Source organism: Bison bison, unplaced genomic scaffold, assembly GCF_000754665.1.
Source record: "Bison bison bison isolate TAMUID 2011002044 unplaced genomic scaffold, Bison_UMD1.0 scf7180017864148, whole genome shotgun sequence".
NCBI lineage: Eukaryota > Metazoa > Chordata > Mammalia > Artiodactyla > Bovidae > Bison > Bison bison.
Window position 1 is genome coordinate 2,234,004 of NW_011494720.1, and position 24,719 is coordinate 2,258,722.

At 37.8% G+C, this 24,719-nt stretch overlaps 1 protein-coding gene across 1 annotated transcript in view; it reads right to left on the reverse strand.

Moving 5' to 3' along the window:
• The window catches only part of SYNE1 (spectrin repeat containing, nuclear envelope 1), a 501,723-nt gene that overhangs the window by 279,686 nt on the left and 197,318 nt on the right, over positions 1-24,719 (reverse strand). Inside the window, exons 34-44 of the mRNA XM_010840908.1 lie at positions 21,605-21,832; positions 21,122-21,220; positions 19,105-19,292; positions 18,586-18,709; positions 16,218-16,384; positions 13,579-13,732; positions 10,640-11,268; positions 6,235-6,414; positions 4,057-4,207; positions 3,584-3,742; positions 2,073-2,255 (exon numbers count right to left, since the gene is read on the reverse strand). Of these exons, the coding sequence (XP_010839210.1) occupies positions 2,073-2,255; positions 3,584-3,742; positions 4,057-4,207; positions 6,235-6,414; positions 10,640-11,268; positions 13,579-13,732; positions 16,218-16,384; positions 18,586-18,709; positions 19,105-19,292; positions 21,122-21,220; positions 21,605-21,832 (2,262 nt within the window). The remainder of the gene's footprint in view (positions 1-2,072; positions 2,256-3,583; positions 3,743-4,056; positions 4,208-6,234; positions 6,415-10,639; positions 11,269-13,578; positions 13,733-16,217; positions 16,385-18,585; positions 18,710-19,104; positions 19,293-21,121; positions 21,221-21,604; positions 21,833-24,719) is intronic.

The window sequence follows — 24,719 nt, forward strand, 5'->3', positions numbered from 1 at the left end:
TGACTACTGGAAAAACCATAGCTTTGACTACATGGACCTTTGTTGGCAAAGTAATATCTCTGCTTTTTAATATGCTGTCTAGGTTGGTCATAACTTTTCTTCCAAGGAGCAAGTGTCTGTTAATTTCATGGCTGCAGTCACCATCTGCAGTGAATTTGGAGCCCAAGATAAGAAAGTCTCTCACTGTTTCCATTGTTTCCCCATCTATTTGCCATGAAGTAATGGGACCGGATGCTATGATCTTTGTTTTCTGAATGCTGAGTTTTAAGCCAACTTTTTCACTCTCCTCTTTCACTTTCATGAAGAAGCTCTTTAGTTCTTCACTGTCTGCCATAAAGGTGGTGTCATCTGCGTATCTGAGGTTGATATAGCTATTTACAATTTAACTTTTTTATATTTAGTTACTTGGCAGCACGGGTGCCTTAATTGCTGCACATGGGATCTTTGTTGAGTCATGTAGAATCCTTCCTTGCAGTGCATGGACTCTCTAGTTGTGGCCTGAAGGCTCACCAGTGGCAGCATATGGGCTCCAGAACACTCAGGCTCAGTAGTTCTGGCTCTTGGGCTTAGCTGCTCCGCAGCATTTGGGATCTTATAATAGTTCTCCGATTAGGGATCAAACCTATGTCTCCTGCATTGCAAGGCAGAACCTTAACTACTGGACCAGCAGAGAAGTCCCTACATCTTAATTTTAAATAATGATTGTGTTTAGCACTGGCTTGCAAAATTCCTGAAAATGTAACAGTTGACTTTTGTGAGCTGGTGCAAGCTGTACTCTAGCACACACCACTGTTTGAGCTGTTGCATTAATTTAACATCGAAGATAACACCTAAACAGGCTGTGCGATCCCTCTCCTGACTGTACTTTTAGTCTGAATCATTTCTTCTATTTGTTTGGTTTTAGAAATAGGGATAATCTATAAAATGTTCTTGGGGTCAAAGACAGGTGATAACTTAGGACATACAGATGATTCAATTACATTTCATTCAGACTGCAGTCACTTTTCATGTGTCTGTCAAGGTCCAAGCATGTGCCAGGCCCTGGGCTGCAGTCCTGAGGACAGAATGTGGACTTCTCTTCTCTCACCAACGGCGCAGTCAGTCCCATGCTTTGTGAGGCAGGTTACCTCTGATTACTCTATTTCCTTTTACCTTGCTTCATTTTTCATCATGGCCCAGTTACTTCTTGACAGTTTACATAAGATATGTGTCGTAATGCAAATACTGTGAATACCGTGAGGGCAGTAACTTTGTTTTAGTAGTAAATTCTTAATGTCTAAAACAGGCCTGTCATATTTTAGGCACTCATTGGGAATCTGATGAAGGGATGAATACATGAATGCAGGAAATGGGAATAAAATGAGTTATTAAATTGATGACCAGAACTTTAGAAGCCTACTTTCCGTGGAAGCCTGTGACACTCCAGTCTCCACTTTTCTTCTATTTCTGAAAAGCCAGTGGAAGAATCTAGCACCTAACGTAAGTGATCGGGGCGTGGTGACTGTTCAGTTAACATTTTGTTTGAATGAAGAAAGAATACATAATAAATATTATTAGGTTACAAACACTTTCCATCTGATTCTCTGATAGGAAGGTGCCATAATCTCAGAAGAATGGGACAAAATATAGATTCTATGAATCTTTACTAGTCTATTAATACTTTAAGTAAAAGAGCCCCAATTAAGAAATGGTAAAGACACACAAAAGAAAACCCCTCTCGTATCAGTAGTCTATTCAACATTCAAGGAAACAGCAAATGATAATTAACAGTTTTATTACACTCATATCTGTCTTGAAAGGAAGAATTAACTTTTTCTCCCCAGTGGTCTGTTTTCTTTTTTTAAAAATTGAAGTACAGTTGATTTACAATGTCGTGTTAGTTTCAAGTGTACAGCAAAGTGATTCAGTTGTACATACATATGTATCTATTTTTAAGATTACTTTCTCATATAGGTTATTACAAAATATTGAATATAGTAGGTGTCCTGAAAGCAATTACAAAAGACAGTTTTTTTCATATTCTGGTCAATGATGTACCATGAGCTCACATAGGAAGGTTGTAATCATTTTACCTCAAATTCTTTCAGGAATTCTTCTGCTCTAAGGCTGTCATTCAGGTTGCTGATGCTTTCGGTCAGCTGTGGAACAGAATGGTTTGACCATCCGTCGATCTCATCTTTACTTGTAAGTATGTCATCCCAGATAGACAGGCTCACCCTCAACCTGTCCATGTTCTCCTCAATCTTCTCTGATATCTGGGATAGAAAAGAAAGACCTTATCATTAAATCCAAAGCTTTAAGACGCTCTCTGGTCACTGAAGTAATAAATATGCCTGTGCTTCATTCCTATTCTGACAGAAAAACAAAGTTTTATGAAAATTTGTTGTTGTTGTTGTTACTTTCAATGCTGAGATATAAAAATGTGCATAATTAGACTTGGTTATATTTATAGAATAAGTAAATACATAAGAGACCAACCCACTGCATGGTTAAAGTATTACTGTTTAACAATTTAACAATTCTTGTCATACTAAGAATGCCATTTTATTTTATTTTTTATTTTTTTGGCCGTGCCATGTGACATACAGGATCTCAGTTCTCTATAGTGATAAAACCCATGCCCCTTGTATTGGAAGTGCAGAGTCTTAACCCTGGGACCACCAGGGAAGTCCTAAGAATGCCATTTTTTAAAAGTGTAGGCAGATAAAGTTTTCCCAAGTCCCTAAATTATCTCATTATAATATGCAAATATCAATATCTAACTTCAGTAATTTAGCTTAAGTGAGGGAACCCACTGTAGCTTAAACTCATGAACCTAGATACTAAAATAACAGGGAAGGGGTAACAGAATCACAGGATTTATGTGCTGGAAAGCAATGTAAACATGTATAGATTGATGTAGAGCTCCAGAGAAATCAAGTATCTTCTCATATAGCACAGGCACACGGCTAACAAATGACAGCAAGAACTAAAAGCCAAGGACATAAATTCCAGTGTTTTTCATGCACAATCACAGTCTTATTACTTTATTTTATTATGGTTTAATATCCTGAAAGATGTTTATAAATTATTCTTCTATTTTATCCATGACCCCAGAGTGTGTAAAAGAAAAACAAAGTTATTAATATGTTATGACTGAAGCTATTATGTGAAATTCTAGAAAATCTGCCAATAAGTTTTAACAAAACAAATAAATTTTTAACGATGTATAAATTCTATGTAAACTATTTTCCTTTAGGGCATGATTTTGAATTTAGTATTAAAAGTTAACAATCAAAGTCACATTTCTAAATAATCCTTTGCCCAAAAAATGTGATTGAAAAATGTAAATATTTAAATTATTTATCTTCCCCCGGTGGCTCAGCAGTAAAGAATCTGCCTGCAATGCAGGAGTCCCGGCTTCAATCCCTGGGTTGGGAAGATCCTCTGGAGGAAAGCATGGCAACCCACTCCAGTATTCTTGCCTGGTGAATCCCATGGCCAGAGGAGCCTGGCAGGCTACAATGCATAGGGTCACAGAGTCGGACACGACTGAAATGACCACGCACGCAAACTATTCATAGAATCGAGGGGATGAGCTTACATCTAGCCATTTGTCCACTGTGCTTTCCATGTCTGTTTTCACCACGATGAAATCACCACTGTGAATTTTTTTCAGCTCAGACAGCAACTGTTTTCCTTTACTGGTAAAGTTATCCAAATCTTTCTGTTTATTACACATTTCATTCTTGGCAGTTTCATGCTGTGGACATAAATGTTTCCTTAGTTAATAAAACAGCCAGTAATAAGTCAAGAATTTAGAATCATTTGCCTTTAAGAAATTTAATTTGTGGTTGACCTTATGCAGAAACCAGTGATAATAATGAAAAAAATATATAATTTTCTCGAATTGCTAGGATCCTAGGATATAAGTACTTATAAAAAATAAAGGTTGAGCTTGTCAGCATGAATTAGCTATCTCTAAATATACTTTCAAGAGTCGAAAAGAGAATGCATTATGAGTAAAAAACAAATCTACTAAAAATTCTAAAAAATAAATATATTATGAATTATTACCTTTGATAAAGCCCACTTAAGGTCTTCCTGATCTTTTACAGTAGTTCTGGTTGCAATCACATTGCTGGCATTTTCTAGGACTTTTGTTATGGCTGACTTCAAATTCTGATACTCTCTCATTAAATCAATAAGTCCACAGCATTGACCCTGGCTATAATAATTAAGAAAATACATCATTTATTGTCACATATCAGTATCGAGAAGAGTTCCCTGTGATTGACCTGATACATAACTGTATAGCTGTATTCTGATAAGTGCTGGAATGAAGGGAAAACCATATTTTTACTGAACTGAGGCCAAAAGCATTCTGGTCAGTCTGACAACTCTAGTGTCCAAAATGTTCTCCACTAATGAAGAATCCACACAGCCATTAGCCATAGCCATTAAAACAAAGTCCGCTAAATTTAAAAAAATTTTCTTCAAATGAACTTACTTACAAAACAGAAAGAAACTCACAGAAAACAAATTTAAGGTTGCTGGGGGAAGGGATAGTTAGGGTGTTTGGGAAGGTCATGTACACGCTGCTATATTCAAAATCAATAACCAGCAAGGAACTCTACTATAGCACATGGGACTCTACTCGATGTTGTGTGGCAGCCTGGATGGGAAGGGGTTTGGGGGAGCATGGATACATGTGTATGTACGGCTGAGTCCCTACACTGTTCACCTGAAACTATCACAACATTGTTAATCTGCTACGCCCCAGTACGAAATAAAAATATTTAGGTTTGAAAAAAGCTTATAGTCTAGTAAGGAACTCAGACATCAATAAAATAATTCCAAAAAGTAAAAAAAAAAAATTTGCTAATTAAAAAAATGTTTTTCTATGATTTAATTACTTCATAGTTATATGTTGTAGGGAAGAAAACCCACCTGCCTCCCTGCGACAGAAAAAGACAAAACACAAAACAAAGAAAAAATACTTCCCAATAATTAAAGTTCACATGAGATTTTCTTTTCCATTTAAATTATGCAAATTTTCATTGACTATGAGTCCCCTGAGAATGGCTAAAATATGAAATAGTTTTTGTTTGAAAGACTAAAATGCCTTTGAGCAAACAATTTTTAATCCAGGTATTTTTCCAAAGAAAAAGGTGTGCACTAAGATTTGGGTTCAATTCTATTCTTTAAACCATTATTTATAATAGGAGAAAAATTAGAAATAACCCCAAAGTTAAAAATGGGCCAATAACTGAATAAATTGTGATACATTCTTGTAATTGAATACCATGCAACCTCTACCAAATCACAATTTAGAGAATGTTTAATAACACAGAATAAAGTTTGTGCAGCAGGATTATATTTTTTAAAGTCTACTTTAATAGTCTATAGTATAATAAAAAATTATGTACACATAAAAAATAAACATTTACAGATGCTTTTGTAGTAATTCAAACTGGGAAGATCCTAAATATCTATCAACTGGTGAAAAAATCAACTTCAGTACACTTAGTAAATGGAATATCATTCAGCTGTTAAAAAAAAGAATGCACTTTATGGATACACATCACAATGTATTTGTGCTAAATAAAAGAAGGTATTTAACCAAGTGCAGTAAAAACTGATGTACACACGAAAAGTGAGCATGAGTGTTTAGAGATGCTTTATTTATAATCATTCAAACTGGAAAGAATCCATTTATGTGTGATTCTAAGAAAGAAGACACTACAGAGACAGAAATCTGATCAACAGTTGCCAGGGGTTGGAAGTGAGGAAGGGATTGATTACAATGAGACATGTGGGCATATTTCAGGTGTTGTAACTCCTACCATTTGATAGTTGTGATATTTATACAACTATATGAGTTTGTTAAACTCCTATAGTTTAAGGGTATACACTTAGGGTGAATTTTACTGTATGAAAATCATACCTCAATTATAAACAAATATAACAAAACAAAAAAAGAAAATCAGTGGTTAAGACTCTCCTACTGGTACCCTGTAAATGTTGACAATTCTTACTTCCAAGTATCGAATTTCACATATAATTGCTGTCTCAAGAAAACGTCCTCAATAAAATTCTGTAGGACTAAATTTTTAATGTTATTAAAGAGACAGCAAATACCTAAGATGGCAAAAGATATTAAACTCTTGATCAGACCAACTCAAATCAATGGGCAGTGGCCCAATCACAAAATAAATAGGAAGTTAGAAATAAAAACAGAAGTTTTTTACTTACTTTTCATGAATTAGTTTTTTGGTATCATTCCAGGTGACCTCTAAGCGGTTTATCTCCTTGTCAACCTCAGGTGCAAAGGCTACATCTTTCTGAGCAATTTGCTTAGCTTTATCTTTCAACCAACATAATTCATGCTCATGAGAATTCAATTCATCTTCTAACTGATTGAAGACTCTCAACCTGCAAATTAAAATGTTATTTTACTATTAGATTACTACAAGTGTTGAACTACTATTTCCTTTCTTTAAATAAGGGCTTCCCTGGTGACTCAGACAGTAAAGAATCCGCTTGCAGTGCGGGATACCTGGGTTTGATCCCTGGGTTGGGAAGATCCCCTGGAGAAGGGATAGGCTACCCACTCCAGCGTTCTGGTCTGGAGAATTCCAAGGACAGAGGAGCCTCTCAGGCTAAGTCCATAGAGTTACAAAGAGTCGGACACAACTGAGTGACTTTCACTTCCATAAATAAAGCATGCATATCAATAGCTAGAAAAGCTTTTAACACAGCAATTTATGTATATCAACGAATAAAGATGCTTTTACAGTTAATTTTGCATAATTCAGACTTTAACTTAGAAAACATTTGAAGTCATTTTTACCATTGACCTTCAAACTTCTATTAAGTTTGTATTCATTTTCTATTTTCTTTTAATGATATAAGAATTTCAAGACCAGGGCCAACATTTGAGGTAAAGTAGTTGAGTACTTATCACAAGGTCATTGGTAAGAAATTCTTCCATGCTGTGAGGTTTGATTCATATTAAAGTAATATTTAAAAATCACAGTCATTTCACTCAAAATAAAAATAAGTTTTACTGAGCTCTACAATAAGTATGTTTTTAAAACTTTACCTATTTTTTTTTTTAAAGATTACAACTAGAAAGGGTTTTTTGGGTCCTTAATATTTGAGTATTTGTAAACAGTGGCCACATAGAGGCAGCCATTGACTCTCTTAATTTTTGCAGTTTGGTATAGAGATGATTGTGTGCATTATCCCATTTAATTCCCCAAACATTAGAAGATAGAATGGTAGAAATAAATGAATCAGAGAGGATAAAAGAAAAACGAATTAAAAGAAATGAGGACAATCTCAGAGACCTCCAGGACAATATTAAATGCTACAACATTCGAATCATAGGGGTTCCAGAAGAAGAAGACAAAAAGAAAGACCATGAGAAAATACTTGAGGAGATAATAGTTGAAAACTTCCCTAAAATGGGGAAGGAAATAATCACCCAAGTCCAAGAAACCCAGAGAGTCCCAAACAGGATAAACCCAAGGAGAAACACCTCAAGACACATATTAATCAAATTAACAAAATCAAACACAAAGAACAAATATTAAAAGCAGCAAGGGAAAAACAACAAATAACACACAAGGGAATTCCCATAAGGATAACAGCTGATCTTTCAATAGAAACTCTTCAAGCCAGGAGGGAATGGCAAGACATACTTAAAATGATGAAAGAAAATAACCTACAGCCCAGATTATTGTACCCAGCAAGGATCTCATTCAAGTATGGAGAAATCAAAAGCTTTTCAGACAAGCAAAAGCTGAGAGAATTCTGCACCACCAAACCAGCTCTCCAACAAATACTAAAGGATATCTCTAGACAGGAAACACAAAAATGGTGTATAAACTCGAACCTAAAACAATAAAGTAAATGGCAACGGGATCATACTTATTAGTAATTACCTTAAACGTAAATGGGTTGAATGCCCCAACCAAAAGACAAAGACTGGCTGAATGGATACAAAAACAAGACCCCTACATATGTTGTCTACAAGAGACCCACCTCAAAACAGGGGACACATACAGACTGAAAGTGAAGGGCTGGAAAAAGATTTTCCATGCAAATTGGGACCAAAAGAAAACAGGAGTCACAATACTCGTATCAGATAAATTAGACTTTAAAACAAAGGCTGTGAAAAGAGACAAAGAAGGTCACTACATAATGATCAAAGGATCAATCCAAGAAGAAGATATAACAATTATAAATATATACCCACCCAACATGGGAGCACCGCAGTATGTAAGACAAATCCTAACAAGTATGAAAGGAGAAATTAACAATAACACAATAATAGTGGGAGACTTTAATACCCCACTCACACTTATGGATAGATCAACTAAACAGAAAATTAACAAGGAAAAAAAACAAACAAACATGTATCTATAAAGCTCACTAAAGCAAAGCACAGTAAAATGAGGTATGGCAATAAAAGGCATTAAATTTATCAAATAAAAAAAATAAAATAAAATAAAGTGCTGAAAAAAAAAAAAAATTCCCCAAACAAAGTGGCTGCTGCTGCTGCTAAGTCGCTTCAGTCGTGTCCGACTCTGTGCGACCCCATAGATGGCAGCCCACCAGGCTCCCCTGTCCCTGGGATTCTCCAGGCAAGAACACTGGAGCGGGTTGCCATTTCCTTCTCCAATGCAGGAAAGTGAAAAGTGAAAGTGAAGTTGCTCAGTCGTGTCTGACTCTTATCGACCTCATGAACTGCAGCCTACCAGCCTCCTCCATCCATGGGATTTTCCAGGCAAGAGTACTGGAGTGGGGTGAACAAAGTGGCTAGGAACAGGTATTATCAATAGTTCCATTTCATAAGACAGCCGATTTGTTCAAGGTCACCCAGTAATACCTAGGCATGGTATGACTGGTATTTCAAAAATGATCTAGTCCAGGCAACATTTTCCGTAGCCTCTGTACAACTTCGGCGTTGTGTGTACTGAAGTGGCCCTGGAAACCAACCCAGGGCAACTTGAGCAATTTTAGGATCTCCTGGTCAGCTTGGCCTGAGCAGGCTAGGGCGGGCCATGCAGCACCAATCCTATTGCACATTTCCTGGGTGAACTCTGCTCCTTTGTCACACATGGCTCTTCCTTCTATCCCTACTCTGGAGGCCATTTTTCCTTTCCAAATCTTGTTTCCTTTTGTAAATTTGCTGTTAAACTAGTCAGATAGCTTATTGCCCATGAGGAATACCACCTCAGTAGTCATTATCACCTAACCAATGCCTTTAGCTTAATGTTTGATTCTGGTTAAAAGGAAGCAAATGGCAATGATCTTGACAGGGTCAATCGAATCCTTATCAATTATGGATGTCTTGGTATGACTCATCCCTGCTGTTTCTTTGCCCCCTGAAAAAATGGAAGAGAAAGTGATGCTGAGACGAGTGGGGAGAAGTTCTAGTAAGAAGGGAAAATAGGATTGCAAGGAAGCCTACAGTAAAATATTACTTAGAAAATTTACTATAAAAAATACCTTTGACCTCTTAGCTTCTCTATTCAACTTTCCTGACAAAACAACCAGCTTTGCTTAAATCTACTTCTCTGCCTTCTCCATACTTGTAAGCAAACTGTTAAAAGTAGTTGGGGAGAACCACTCTGCCAGGCTGATTGGTTCCACTTTAAGTGAACGAATATAAATCTCAAATGGCAGCGTATCACTTACCAAGTGCCAGAGGCTTCCTCTCCATTTCTTGCTACATTTTCTACCCACAGTTTCCTCTCACTCACTGTCAACCAACGAATTCACTCCAGTACTTTCTCATAGGCTAGAAGCCACTGGGAAAAATTCCCTCGTATTTTACGACCAGAAATACAAATCCACTTCACTTCCTTTCTCCTCAGCTTGTCATTCTTGCTAAAGAAGATGGGTCCCTTCTTCTATCAGCTAAAAACTGCTTAAAAATAGATAATATGATCAATATACTCTGTTGTAAATAAGATCTCAAAATGGCTTATATATAGCTCTTGCTGCTGCTGCTCCTGTCACTTCAGTCATGTCCAACTCTGTGCGACCCCATAAACGGCAGTCCACCAGGCTCCCCCATCCCTGGGATTCTCCAGGCAAGAACACTGGAGTGGGTTCCCATTTTAGGAAAGTCCTTAAGAAAAACAAAGACATTTTAGTACTTCTTAAGTGCTAAAATAGTCATTAATTTTATCCTACAGTGGCTAAGCCAGTGAAGAATCCGCATGCGAATCAAGAGACCTGGGTTCGATCCCTGGGTTGGGAAGATCCTCTGGAGAAGGGAATGGCTACCCACTCCAGTATTCTTGCCTGAAAAATTCCATGGACAGAGAAGCCTGTCAGGCTACAGTCCAGGGGGTTGCAAAGAGTCAGATACGACTGAGCGACTTTCATTCACTCATTCACATATATGCAAGCCCTGTGGCATGTGGGAATCTCAGTTCCCTGACCAGGGATCAAATCTGTGTCCCCTGCAGTGGAAGTGTGGAGTCTTAACCACTGGACCACCGGGGAAGTCCCCTCAAAATACTTTAAAAACAAGTAACTAAACATAGTACTGTTACAGTTTTGCACAAGATTTGATTCCAGAACAAACAAAAAGCAAAGGAATGAACTCTTGGCAATTGATTTCCAGGCAGTTGCCATTCACCTCTGTTGAAGTGCTTGTCGGGTTAGATCTTTCAGCCTCTCTTTGTCAGTCCTTTCTTCAATGTCCTCGATGCTTTTCAGCAGCTCCTCTTTCTGATCTCGGAAGGCCTTCTTCAATACTGCCAGGGCATCCGCCTCACTCTGCTTGGTTCCCAGAAGGTTCTGGATCCTCTCTAATTCCACGCTGAGGTGATCTGAGGTGGCTCTGCAGGATGTTCTCTGCTCAGAGCCTCCACTTTTGAGATGGTACTGGGCTTTGGTAAGAAGGCCGTCGAGACTGATGGCAGCAGATTCTAGTGTTTTCACATTTCGAATAGCATCATTTAGGTCCCTTTCTAATAAGTCAGACTGTTTCTTATTCATACTGTGGGTTGCTTCCACTGTTTGCCTCAGTTGGTGGAGACTCTCTGACAGAGAGGCGTGGCTCTGTAGGAATTCGGCCAGCTGGGACAGGGCATGCTGCCGCCTCTCCACGACCTGGCTGGCCTCCTCAAACAGCTGCAAGCAGTCCTCCGCCTTGCCCTGGAGAAGATGGAGGTCCTCGGCGCGGCCCAGGGCTCCCAGCTTTGCCAGGTGACCCTGCAGACTCTGCAGTTCTCCCTTTTTGCTCTCTACTTCCGCCGCGTGGTCCTGAAAGAGCAGAGAGAGTTAGTAATTTCCCAGATGCAGTGTGCTTGACTCACATAGATATAAATTTGTGATGTCAAGATACATTTTAAATGCAACGGATGGCACAGTACTTAAAGGTCAACTACGGTGAATCTTGTAGAAACATTCTTAAAATTTCTCCTGTTTTGTTTATCTATATATTTCACAGAAAACACAACTCTCATTTGGAAATAATTCGTTCCACAGAAAATAATTGCTCCATGGATAGAAACAGTTAGAAGGAATTATATATGGATTTCCCAGGTAGTTCAGTGGTAAAGAATCTGCCTGTCAATGCAGGAGTCATGGGTTCAGTCCCAGAGTAGGGAAGATCCCCTGGAGAAGGAAATGTCAAACCTCTCCAGTATTCTTGCCTGGGAAATACCATGAACAGAGGAGCCTGGTGGGCTACAGTCCATGGGGGTCACAAAAAAGTCCTACATGACTTAGCGACTAAACAACAACAAATATATATGTGTGTGCATATAAATACATCATACCTATATACTTTTAAAATCATCCAAATTTTCAATTTTTTTTTAACTATATGTGCACACCACATGCTAAGTCACTTCAGCCATATCTGACTCTTTGAGACCCCATGGACTGTAGCCTGCCAGATTTCTCTGTCCATGGGATTCTTCAGACAAGAATACTGGAGTGGGTGCCATACCCTCCTCGATGGGGTCTTCCTGACCCAGGGATTGAACCCATGCCTTTTAGGTCTCCTGCATTGGCAAGTGGAGAAGGCAATGGCACCCCACTCCAGTACTCTTGCCTAGAAAATTCCATGGTCGGAGGAGCCTGGTGGGCTGCAGTCCATGGGGTTGCTAAGAGTCAGACACGACTGAGCAACTTCGCTTTCACTTTTCATTTTCATGCATTGGAGAAGGAAATGGCAACCCACTCCAGTATTCTTGCCTGGAGAATCCCAGGGACGGGGGAGCCTGGTGGGCTGCCGTCTATGGGGTCGCACAGAGTCGGACACGACTGAAGCGACTTAGTAGCAGCAGCAGCAGCTTTGGCAAGTGGGTTCTTTACCACTATCACCACCTGGGAAGCTATTTACCTATACATATATGCAGAATATAACTAAAATATTTACAGAATTAGCTCTACTTTAGAATTAATTCATTAGATTTTATTTAGAATTACTAATTTATGGAATTAGCTCTATGATCTATGATTCATATTATATTAAGTTGGCCAAAAAGTTCATTCAGGTTTTTCCAAAATGAACTTTTTGGCCAACACTTTAAATTTACATTTTATATATTATAATAATTCACTTACATGCAAATTATAATATTTATATATTAGAGCTAAGCTCTATTATATATAACACATATTTACATTTTACATATTATAGTTATATATTTATATACAAATTATAGTATTTATAATTATAATAAAAGCTAATATCAACAATTTATAGGGAAGGAGTATAGGAATAGATGAACATTAAGGCCTGTTCTCCTTAGCTTGACTACTAAACTTTCGAGGGCTTTTTTGAGCATTTACACTAGAAAATGTACAAATTCCCTCTCTGCCCCTTTGTGAGATAAATATTTTTAAAGCCTCTGGCCAATTTTACAACTCAGAATGTCTTTCTCAGGGACTGGGGGAGCCATTTCTTTGAAATGTAAATCATTAAGGAAGATAGCACCCCTGTCTTGTAACAGGAAGATATGATAAAGTACTTTTACTTCGGGTAAAACCAATTAGCAAACCCACCATAGAGTTAGCACTCAACAAATATTAAATGTTTTATTACTAAATATTGTTATAAACTTATTATATAGCTTATGTCCAACTATTCCAATGCTTGATGGTCAGAATCTTATTATTTTATTTTTTGATGCCTCAACAGCTGTTTTACATAAATTATAAATAAGGAAAATAAATCATGAATTTTAAATAACTTTCAAGCTAAAGGGTAATTCAGAAAAACTCTATCATTAAAGCAACAGAATTCAGTATTAGTTTTCAGCACTGTAACAAAGCAAAGTAGAAGCTTAAAAATGAACATTCTCATATCATTCACTCTAGAAATCATTTGCTCTACTTTGAAGGAGCAGTCTCTTAAGGTGGTTGCCTATTTTATCTGAAGTGGCTTTATGTGTTTAATTTGTCTGCATAACATGTTGCCTGGGACCATATACTCAATTATTAAAACATTTGCATATTAATAAGAAGCTAAATTGTTGCCAGTGTTCTTTAATGTTGCATCCCTTTATAATTCAAGAACTCTATTTTATGAATAAATTCTTCTTCAATCTTAACAAACTTTACCTTGTGCCGTGTAAGAGCTGCTTGATGGTCCATTATGCTTATCTCAGAAGTAGTTTGTAATTCACTGAGGAACAGCTTAATCCAGACAGAAAAGGAAAGCAGCAGTTCATCAAATTGCTGGTGTTCGGCGACCACAGACTGAAGGAAGCTAATCCTATGTACAGAAAAGTGTTAATGTTAAAATGCCCCGCATCTGGACAGAAAAAATGACATGTTTCTAATCAAGGGCAAAAGCAATGCTGTCATACATGGCCAGACCAGAACTCTTGATGTTTTCTACTTCTCAAGCCCCATTTCTCTCCCAATTTTCCCCATCTCAGTTGACGTCTTCACCATCCACCCAGATGATTCTACGGGTCAGTCTTCATCCCCTTGTCTTTACTACCACGTCTGATCTGTGTTGATCTTGCCAGCACCCCGTCACGGTATGTTCTGTGCTCTTCTCTCCATTTCTACACCCTGGCCTAAATCTCTTCATCTCTTGCCTCTACCAGCCTCCCACACCAGCGTCCTTCCTGCCACCATGGCCTCCCTACTATCCACTTTGTAGGTAACAACCAGAAATTATCTTAATATAATCAGAACATCCCTGCCAAGCTTAAACATGGGGGCAATTTCCTGTTGCATACAAGAAGGCAAAACTCCAAGGCTCCTTACTGTGGTCTGCAAGGGATCCCAGGTAATCAACTTCTCTGACCTCATGTGATACAGCACTGCCCCATGCTTCACTCACCTCTGTTTCCTCAGTATCCCAGCTCATTACTGTCTAAGAGCCTCTGCCCTTTTTTGCTCCCTCTGCCTGTACGCTTTGTCCCCAAAGTACCGCGAACATGCTTTGTACATAGTATTCAGATCTTAATCTGATGTCAAGTCCCCTGAGAGGCTTTGCTTGGCCACCCAATCTACAGCCCCTCCCATGTCATCCTATTTTGTTGTCTTCATATTACTGAACACCACTTGAAATGGTCTTGTTCATTCTTTTGATTAATGATCTATTTATCTTCCCCCTCACCCAATAAGACATAGGTCTTGCTTTGCTTACTGCTATAAACTCAGTACCTAGAAAAGTACCTGGGATAGGATCAGGGATCAATCATTGCTTGTGTAATGAATGAATTAGGTCAACAAACAATAGGCGATCTGACTTCAGAGCCCAAGGCCGGCATTAAGGATAACCTTAGGACTTCCATAATGGTACAGTGGATAAGAATTTGCCTGCCAATGCGGGGGACATGCTTTTGATCCCTGGTCCGAGATAATTCCATCTGCTGTGAAGCAACTAAATCTGTGCACCACAATTAACTGAGCCTGAGCTCAAGAGCCCAAGAGCCGCAATAAGAGAAGCCACCGCAATGAGAAGACTGCACACGGCATCTAGAGAGTAGCCCCAGCTCACTGCAACTAGAGAAAAGCCTTCATGCAGCAAAGAACACCCAGCACAACCAAGATTAGGCAATTAACTAATATTAAAAATGAATAACACTTTAATAAAATACACTTGTTATGATGGCTCATATCCAAAGTTCAACTCTTTAAATAGACTTTCATGCTTTAATCCTTACAAAATCTTCTACATGTTACCTTTACATGCATAGAGTATATTTTGAATGCTTTCATACATTTGTATCATTTGTAAAATCCTTTTACTTTTCTTCTGGGAGGGCTGGGGAGGGCAGATCCTCCTCTATTTTGTAGAAAGTTACTCATCTTTCAAGGGTTTGGCACCAAAAACCTTCTGTCAGCCTTTCATGAACCCATTCAAATGTCCTTTCTCTTGGCTTCTGTAATATCCTGTGCTCCCCTCCCATTGGGTTTCTTGTTATTCCCACGCTGATCTATAATACTTGCCCTCAGGTTTTACTGATTTTTATGGTTTCAGTGTCTGATAGGTTGTCTCATACTCAACAGGTTCGCAATAAACATTTGCTAACTGAATATATGAATGAATAGACAACAGAACAAATACAAGCTCCACAGAGTTAAAGAGCGGAACTCTGTTTACATTGCTAACCTCAGCATATGCAAGAGTGCGCTACTCATTAAAATTCAGTAAATATTTGCTGAAAAAATAAAATAAAAATTGACTAAAAAGGTTAACTGCTTTTTTCCACATTACATGGGTAATCAATACCAATTTAAGACAAAAACTTGTTTTTTGGCATATTAGAAATATGTAGATGTCAATTGTTAACCATCCAGTCAGTTAAGATTTAATCCATGTTGTCTCCTTTTAATATGATAATAATAATTTTCCTGTTCTCTATAATACTGGAATGGAATGGGAAAAATACATATCCTCTGTTGAGAAATATCATGTGAGGTAAAATTTTATTTACCATTTTTTTCCTATATATATAAACAACTTGAGCAATAATAATTAAAACATGAGTAATCCTACTCTCTTTAATATCGTTCAACTAATTTGATCATTTGCCTTGATTGCAAGACTAAAATTTTGAATTGAGGGTCATCTGAAATACTAGTTTTAAGCACTTTGATTTATAAATTATGATTAGTTTTCTTCTCTTTATGCTCAAATAATGGGGTTAAGTAAAAGTAAACAAAACTAAGCTTTCTTAATTTATATGCTCACTGTTTTAAAAAAATGAGCAATACTAGAAGTTTGTTTGAACCCCAACCTTTTGCTAATTATCTGGGGCAAATCTCTCCATCTCTCATCCAACTGGTCCAATTGTAGTTTCATCATTTTCACATCATCTTTGGAGGCCACTGAGAAGAGGGATTCCTTTAGCTGCAATAGGTTGCTATAGATGGAAGCCTGGGACACAACTTCATTTTGCAGCACCTGAGAAAAAAAGAATGGATTACAGATTTCATCCTAACAAGACTGACCAGGAAGGACCACATGACACAGGTAGTTGTTGTCCAAAGGCTTTGTGTTCTTGAAAAATGGAGGTCATTAGGACCAGGCTAAGAAGAGTTTTTATCCCTTGATTTAGAATTGGATCCACTTAACCTCTAATGCAAGGCTTCCCAGGTAGCTCAGGGGTAAAGAATCTATGTGCCAATGCAGGAGACACCAGAGACAAGGGTTCGATCCCCGGGTTGGGAAAAATCCCTTGGAGAAGGATATGGCAACCTACTCCAGCATTCTTGCCTGGAAAATCCCATGGACAGAGGACTACAGTCCATGGGGCCCCAAAGAATCGGACGTGACTCAGCTACTGAGCACACAGCACAACCTCTAATGCAATGTTAAAAATGCTTCTGAAACCCAAATTAGTTTTCCAACAGTCTGAGTTATATTAAGTTAGGCAAATTTAGAAGCTGTAGAATTTCTTTCAGAATAAAGAAACTGAGTAGGTGAAAAGAATCAAAGAATAACTACTGCTGAGGAGAAACAGTGCATATCTAACAGTGACAGAGGTGCAAGTCTAGGAACTGGGAACACGGTGAGTCTCTGGGTTTAGAGATGACATTAGGCCAAAGCAGGGAGCTTAAAGGCTCTTCATTTTATTTTCATACAACAGAACAGGAGGCACTATATGGACAGCTGTAGCGTGGCACACAGATGATGCTCTTTCCGCTTTGTAGGGAGGTCACGTGTGCAATAAAAGAAAAATTGCAAAAGGTATCAGAGGAAGGACTGTCTACAGAAGCCAGGAAAGATAATAAAGCAGAATCTGAGTAAGTTGAAGGACACGAGGCCAGGAGGTTGGAACGTACAAGGAAGGTTCAGACTGGGGCAGGGAGCAGCTTAGTTGACACAGTTCCTGTATGTGGGCCTGCAGCCCCTTTTGTAGGTCTTTAACTTGAATAGACCTGTTTTCCATTTAGAGACACGTAAGAATACATTTTGATATGGGCAGATAATTTTATGAACAGGAGCAATGACTTTCCCTCTTAGATTTCCCCACACTCTAATTGTAAGAAGATAAACACCAGATTGTGGATTGTGGATTACCCAGATAGGAAAGTCACCAGAGACTTCTGAACAGGGACTTTTGGGGAGATTAGTGCAGAACTACTGCCTGCATTAATAAACTGAGTTTAATAAACTAGAAAGGCAAGAGAACCAAGAGCATGGGAAACCCTCAAAGTCAAAGTAGGAGAACATCTGAAGTTGGGGGAATAGGACCAGAAGCTACAGACGTGCACTGATGGAATTTTTAGAGGAGAAATTATGAAAAGTAAAAGAATCCATTTTCCTCTTAAGTGTTTTATAAAAGGGGAAGGGAGAAAGTTGGGGTGCAAATCTGTTACACAATAAATCTCTTTGTTGAAGCAATTTTGCTTGTTGAATTTTCTGGCACAGATAGCATCACTTAAAGCCAGTTATTAATCTCCAGAAATCAGTAGCATTGTCTGTAGTTTCCATAATACTGAGAGATTCTTTAAAGTTTAAAAAGTTGGCTTCTTAAAAGATGTAATAAGCTAGAATTCTTTGTCTTTCTATTTCCTGTACTTTGGTTATTCACTTTTTGGTGTCTTGCTTGAAAATAATCACTACTGTGACTTCTTTCTACATTGTATTACTTCTCTCTCTCTCTTTTTTTTAAACTTATCCCAAATTTATACAAATACAAAAGTATAAAGAATATAGCTATTATCCAACTTCAAAAACTATTCACTGAGGGATTTCCCTGGTTAGGACTCTGTGTTTCCATTGCAGGGGGCATGAGTTCGATCCCTGGCTGGGGAATTAAGATCCCACATGCAGTTCAGTGCAGCCAAAAAAAAACTACTCACTGAGAATCAACCTTGTTTCATCTATGTTTCCACCCACTTCTCCTTCAACTCCCCTGCCAGATAATTTATATTCAAGTGCCAGACATTATGCTACAGGATTTTCTAGTATACTGTGGAAATTGGTCATCACAAAGTTCACCATGACTTTGTCCTTCAGGTCAGGGCTGTTCTTCTCTTCAGGATCACGAAATAAAAACAAGAAGCTAAGTTGGAGACAGGGTTTGGTTCTTGATTTTGTTTTTACAATGCCACCATGACAAACAGCATTTCATTCTCCTCACACTTCCTTGAACTTGCCTGTATTGACTGAAGTTCACTCTCCACCTTGACTCTGTCTGCAGAAATGTCGGCTTCTGGTGAACTGGCTATAGCTTCACACCGCTCTAACCAAGTCAAAAAGGTCGACAGTTCTTTCTCTAACCTATGGAAAGTGGAGATAAGAAACAAAGTCTTGCGAAATTATCATACTTGAAAACTAAACCTTTCTGAAGTCGGGGAGTTCAGTAACTATGATAAATACCACAGTGCTGGTTGATTTTTTCTGGGTGTGAAAGTCCAAAAACCCCTCCTTTTGTATTTGCGTATGAACTTGCTCATGTGCTTATATCTGTGCTGTGTGTAAAGACAGACATGCATCCTTTCCACAACTAGGGGACTTCATCTTATAATGAAGATCGGTGTCTTCCCATGGTAGGCACATGAGTTGAGTAGTTTTACGTGTGGGATGATTGCTTTCATCCCTCAAAGTTCAGAATTTTCCACTAAAGAGTAGCTATTGATACCCTGGCTGCCAACGGGAGAAGGAAGGCTGCTCACCTCTGCCAGCGGGCCAGCAGCTTCTCCAGCTCTGTCTGTCTCTCCTTTGCCCGACCCAGCAAACCCTCATAGCTCCGTTGCACGGTTGCAGCCTCCTGGATGGAGGCGTCTCTGTTGGATACCTTCCGAGCGCTGGCTGACAGGGCAGCCACCGTGCTGGTCAGCGATTCCAGGGCCTGACAGAGATCCTGACGCGAGGGCGAAAGAGTGCAATAAAGTCCCAGCATCAAGGAAGGAGACCCATATTTTCCCTTGAGACCAGTTATCACCAAACATTTCCCCAATGTCACAATAAACAGTTGTGGTACTAAAAAATGTTTCTGTGTGTGATTTACAGCAAGACAGAGTGACAATTACTTCATAAATGCAGAAGTCAAAGATGAGATTGGAAACTATTCCCCAAATAAGAAATTGTCCCTGTCTATTGGGATAATTTTAACTTTCCCTTAAGGATTTAGGTAATATGTGAAAATTGTTATTCATGATACAGCACGAGTATTTAAAAACATTATTCCTGCTTTACTAAGAGGTACATGCAACATGCTGTGATTTTCTTTAAAAATATCTATGGGAAGTTATGACTGACATAGCTGACGTCAAGAATCCATGATAACAACAATTAAGGTAACTGAGAATGTGGCAGATGTGTTATGCACATTACGTACGTTAACTCATTTACTCTTCAGAAGAACCCTAAGAGGTATGCTCTTTCATTAGCCCCATTTTATAGGTCAAAACGTCAAGACAGAGAAAAACAACTTGGTTTAGGAAATCCAAATGGTTAAAAAAAAAAAATGCATTATTCTCTCTGGTACTCCAACTGTTAATTTAGTTATCTATTAAAACAATTCCATCAAATCCGATTTTCCTACTTTTCCTCATTTGGGGGTTATTTCTTAAGAAATTGTATAAGTAACAAAATAATGTACTTCTTACCATAAAAATTCAAATGATATAAATTCCACTTGCCATTCCAGCTGTGTTTTTGTCAACTGTTTGTTATTACTGCATCCCTTTCTCTGCGTTTACATATATGTTTTCATGCATGCACACATGATAAGGACTGTATGTATACATATATGTGCTACACATATATACACACATATATATATTTGTTGGACATGAATTTGAGCAAAGTCTGGGAGACAGTGAAGGACAGAAGAGCCTGGGGTGCTGCAGTCCATGAGGTCACAGAGTCAGACGTACTTAGCGACTGAACAACAGCAGCATATTTTTTGTGTTAACGAGCACGCTTCTTTCGAGTATTTCTTTGCCATGTCCCCTTGCTTTGCTCCGTCCTCTAAATTCTGCCAGAAGCATCTGTTGCTTTGCGACATATCTCACAGTGGGGGGATTCCCCGGTGGCTCAGACCATAAAGAATCTGCCTGCAATGCAGGAGACCTGGGTTTGATCCCTGGGTCGGGAAGATTCCCCTGGAGAAGGAAATGGCAACCCACTCCAGTATTCTTGCCTGGGAAATCCCATGAATGGAGGAGCCTGGGAGGCTATAGCCTGTGGGGTTGCAAAGAGTCAGACATGACTGAGCGACTTCACTTTCACAGTGATTACCAGTTCAGGGACCAGACCAAAAAAGCTAGCCATTGAGGAAAAGATCAGTGAGTACATAGTCTTTGCATATCTGAGTGTATTGGGTTAAAATCTGAAATCTGCTATGCAAATATATGCATATTTTTCTGTACATTTCATTTTTTATAATGTTGGCAAAAGGTAACAGGATTTATTAAAGCTATGAATCTGAAAAAGTTACATGTTTTAATTATGAGAAAAATATATCTTAAATGACTACTTTTTAACAAACATTTTTAATGAAAACTTATTTGTATAGTTATATTTCTTGTAGTATATGAAGTGAATATATTTGATCATATTATTTCTCAAGTAATATACAATTTTTTTTCCAATTTAACTGTCATAGAAATATTTACTGTTTTCTTTTCAAACAGGAATCATCACATTTCTGAGCAAATAAGAAGAAATGTTGAAACATGCTATTACCATATGTTCTTGGAGAACTTTGTATGTTTCTGTAGCTGAAGAACATATTTTAACTGGATCAGCAAGTTTATCTTCAAATTCAGACACAGACTGCTGGATCTAAAACATTGGTAAAATATGAAAATATGGTGGGTAAGACATACTTCAAGGCAGAAAAGGTTGCTGGGGAAACAGCATGCTTATCTTTTTGGGATAACTTTCAATGTGATGATAAAATAAATTAAAAAAAAAAACCCCAAATCAATGTATCCCACTATATGAAAGAAATCTAATTAAGCCATAAGATCTTTCTGAACACAATATATAATGACATTTTTATATTCTCCCCAGAAAGGTTACATACAAATTATACACTCAAGCATCACTGACAACTTGGTAAGGAACTGGCAAATTGTGTCTTTTTCCCTCATTCCATTATTTCTGGGTGATTTATAAAATGCAATGTGAAATAGGTAACTTTAGCATGCATGGGCCAATTCTTACCTGTTTAAGATTCTCTTCAAACTTCTGCTGCTGAGATAAATGTCCCAGGATTATTCCTTGCAGACTCTGTGCATGCTCTCGGAGCTCTTCCCAGTATCTTCTTATTTGTGTTAACTTGGCTTTGATGCGAGCAGATTCTCCAGTGGTAACAAACTGAGCAAAAGACTGAGCTTCTTCTTCTAGTCCTGTAATGCTGCTGATCTTACTTTCTATTTCCTTAATCATGACCTAATATTTAAAACAAGAAAAATGACAAGGTAGGCTGAGCAAGCTTGCCTTCCTGAAATGATACAATCATCTGCAGAGAGAAAATCAGCAGAATTTTCCTTAACTGGCATTGCAACATATTTGCGCCATTGTAGAGCAGCTACAAACACACACCATGGGTTCCCTGACCTAGTTTGGAAAGGATAGGCAGACAAAGTCGGAAAGACACACGCTGACAGTGGGCGCGCTCTCTGGCTGGAGAGTAAGGAGAAACACCCACCCTGATTGAAGTGAAAGCAGCAGGAATGTGTCCCAGGAACTCTTACTGTCTGTTTGAAGATTCAGAAAGTTCTTTTCTTATTCTGTGAGTTGAGAATTTTGACCAATTGGCCTGGGAAGCAGTATGTTCCCAAACTCATAGGAATGCTAACATTGACATACATTTAATTTTCCTGGAATGTAGTTTAGTTTTTCATATTTTACCAAGCTAAAAAATTTTTCTGCTTCTGCTTCAACCCAGTCTTTTAAAGTTTATCAACTAATCTTTATGCCAATAATGTCCAAATTCGGAATATATTAGGGTCACCTGGCCACATCCTCAGGGACTCAGACTCACTGGGTCTAAGGTGAGGCCCACTTTGCAGCTGTACAACTTCTGGGGTGATACACTGCTGCTGACCCAGGGAATCCACTCTGGGAATCACTGCTTTATTCACTAGCTAGGGACTTGACAGTCAAGAACCTACAGACTATGATTTCTGTTTGGGGCAGGAGGACATTTTATCTATTAGCCAATACAGAAAGAGTACTGAGAATTGCGAAAGAACTCAGTGTGTGTATGTGTGTGTGTGTGTTGGGGACAGAAGTTTCTTATAAACATAGATGTTTATTTATGTATAAGAGAAAAACTATTTCTCTGAGAAAAAATCCAAATAATTCAATCAAAATAAAGCCAAATAATTTGACAAGTTTCAACCCAAATAATTTAAATAGAAAATACTGTTATCCCAGAAAAATATATGACTTCTGTCCAGGTGAAGCAACAGAGTAAGAATAACTTCTGTCTAGAGAAGACAGTCAGAAATAACTGGCATCAGATTAATGCCAGGGATACATCATTTATTTGTTCGTATTTTTATGTTTGTGACTAAAGTGATATGGCTAATGGACGCTTGTTGTTTGAGCATTGATACAATCTTTGTTTTGCTGTCTTTTAAGATGACTTTTCTGGAAAAGTTACTCAAAAATTCAACAAATATACTTTGAATTTTTTATGTGCTAATAGTTGTAGTAGGCTCTTCCAACACCTTAGTGAAATAATCTTAGTAAAGATCAAAATTTTTGGTTTTCAGCATAACACATGCCATTAACAAATTCATAGATGCTAACTATATAATAATGCTGCTGGGTTGTGGCAGAAAAAATTCCAGTCCAAGAAGAGAAGATGGAAGATGAACCCACTGAATGTTCTTATCATTTTAGAGTTATCAATTAGGAATGAATAAGAAATTAGTCAATCTGGAACAGCATGTAATAAAGAACAAAAATGAGATTATAGGTATCTTCATGGTAACATGCAAATGCATTATTAATTTTAATCCTAAAACTGTTTTAAAGTGAAAATACTATGACAAGTGTTAACATATTTTGAATATTTCCTATAAGCCAGTCTTCTGTTTGGAAATAGAGCATGAACTTACGATTCCACTGTACAATGAATTCAACTCTATCTTTGCTTATTTCTAGCAAATATATTTTTTCCTGTTATTCGTATTCATTTTTAGATAGTTTTCAAAGTGCCATATCAGAATATTAAAATGTATTTCTAGCTTGATGACATGGCAATCCACAAATGAATGCTTATACACTTTAAAATACATGATTATTTTGTTTCTTAAAGAGTAACAATGTGATACTTTTGATTACTGATGTATTTCAGAAGTTGTGGAATTAAGGTTTCAAAAATAGAAAAGTGAATTTAGAGAAAGGATAAACTAGTTAAAAGGGTTTATGTCAAAGTTTTTTGAAAGAAAAATTTTGAGATGAAACTATTTAAATGGACTATTGTTTGTTTTCTTAGAATTTAGTGGAAATGATTAAATGGCATCTTTACAAACAGTTTTAAAAATTAAACATATTTCTTGGATATTCTTTAATGGCTGGGTATCTGTTTTTCCTGGTGTATCACGCAGGACATAAGCTAGACTGCAGACACCAAACTCCGTATGCCCTTGACTGCAGAAGGTGTTTGACAGGCAGTCTGTCCGGCATGTAATCTTAGCTAAACCATATTGCACCTCCCACCATGCACATGGCAATGACTTCTTCTGAGTCATAATGTGAAACGTTCCCTCACCTTGTTATTCATTTTACTATATTTAATCGAATGAAATGGCAGAGGGTTTTCCCATTCCAAAAAAATGAGCTGAGACAGAAAAAGAAGTGGCTGGAGTTTGAAAATGTGTTGTGTAAAAATAGCACAAAAGAAAGAGAAATAACACTCAGAATTCATTTCTTTCAGCTCATTTTTTTTTTGGTACGCTATTTGAATGAAGTGGATGATGATAGCTTATACACGTGGTTATCTGAGAACTGTGGGACAGCATTCAGATCATCTTGGTCCATGCCCCCAAAGGCATCATAAATGCCAGCGTTAAAGCAATGGAATCTGATTGCTTCACCTAAAGAAAGCAATTTCTTGAACCCTTCTTTGTGGTTGGTGAGGGTAAATGCTACCAATACTTAAGCTAGACATTTAGACTTGTTCTTACATAGTAAGGTTGCAGATGATGAATATATTTCATGGCATATAAACCCATCAACAGGGGACTCTAATGGCGCTAATTCAAAATCAAGGAAAAGAATAATGTAACCATAAAAACATTTTAATGATATTGCACACAAGAAT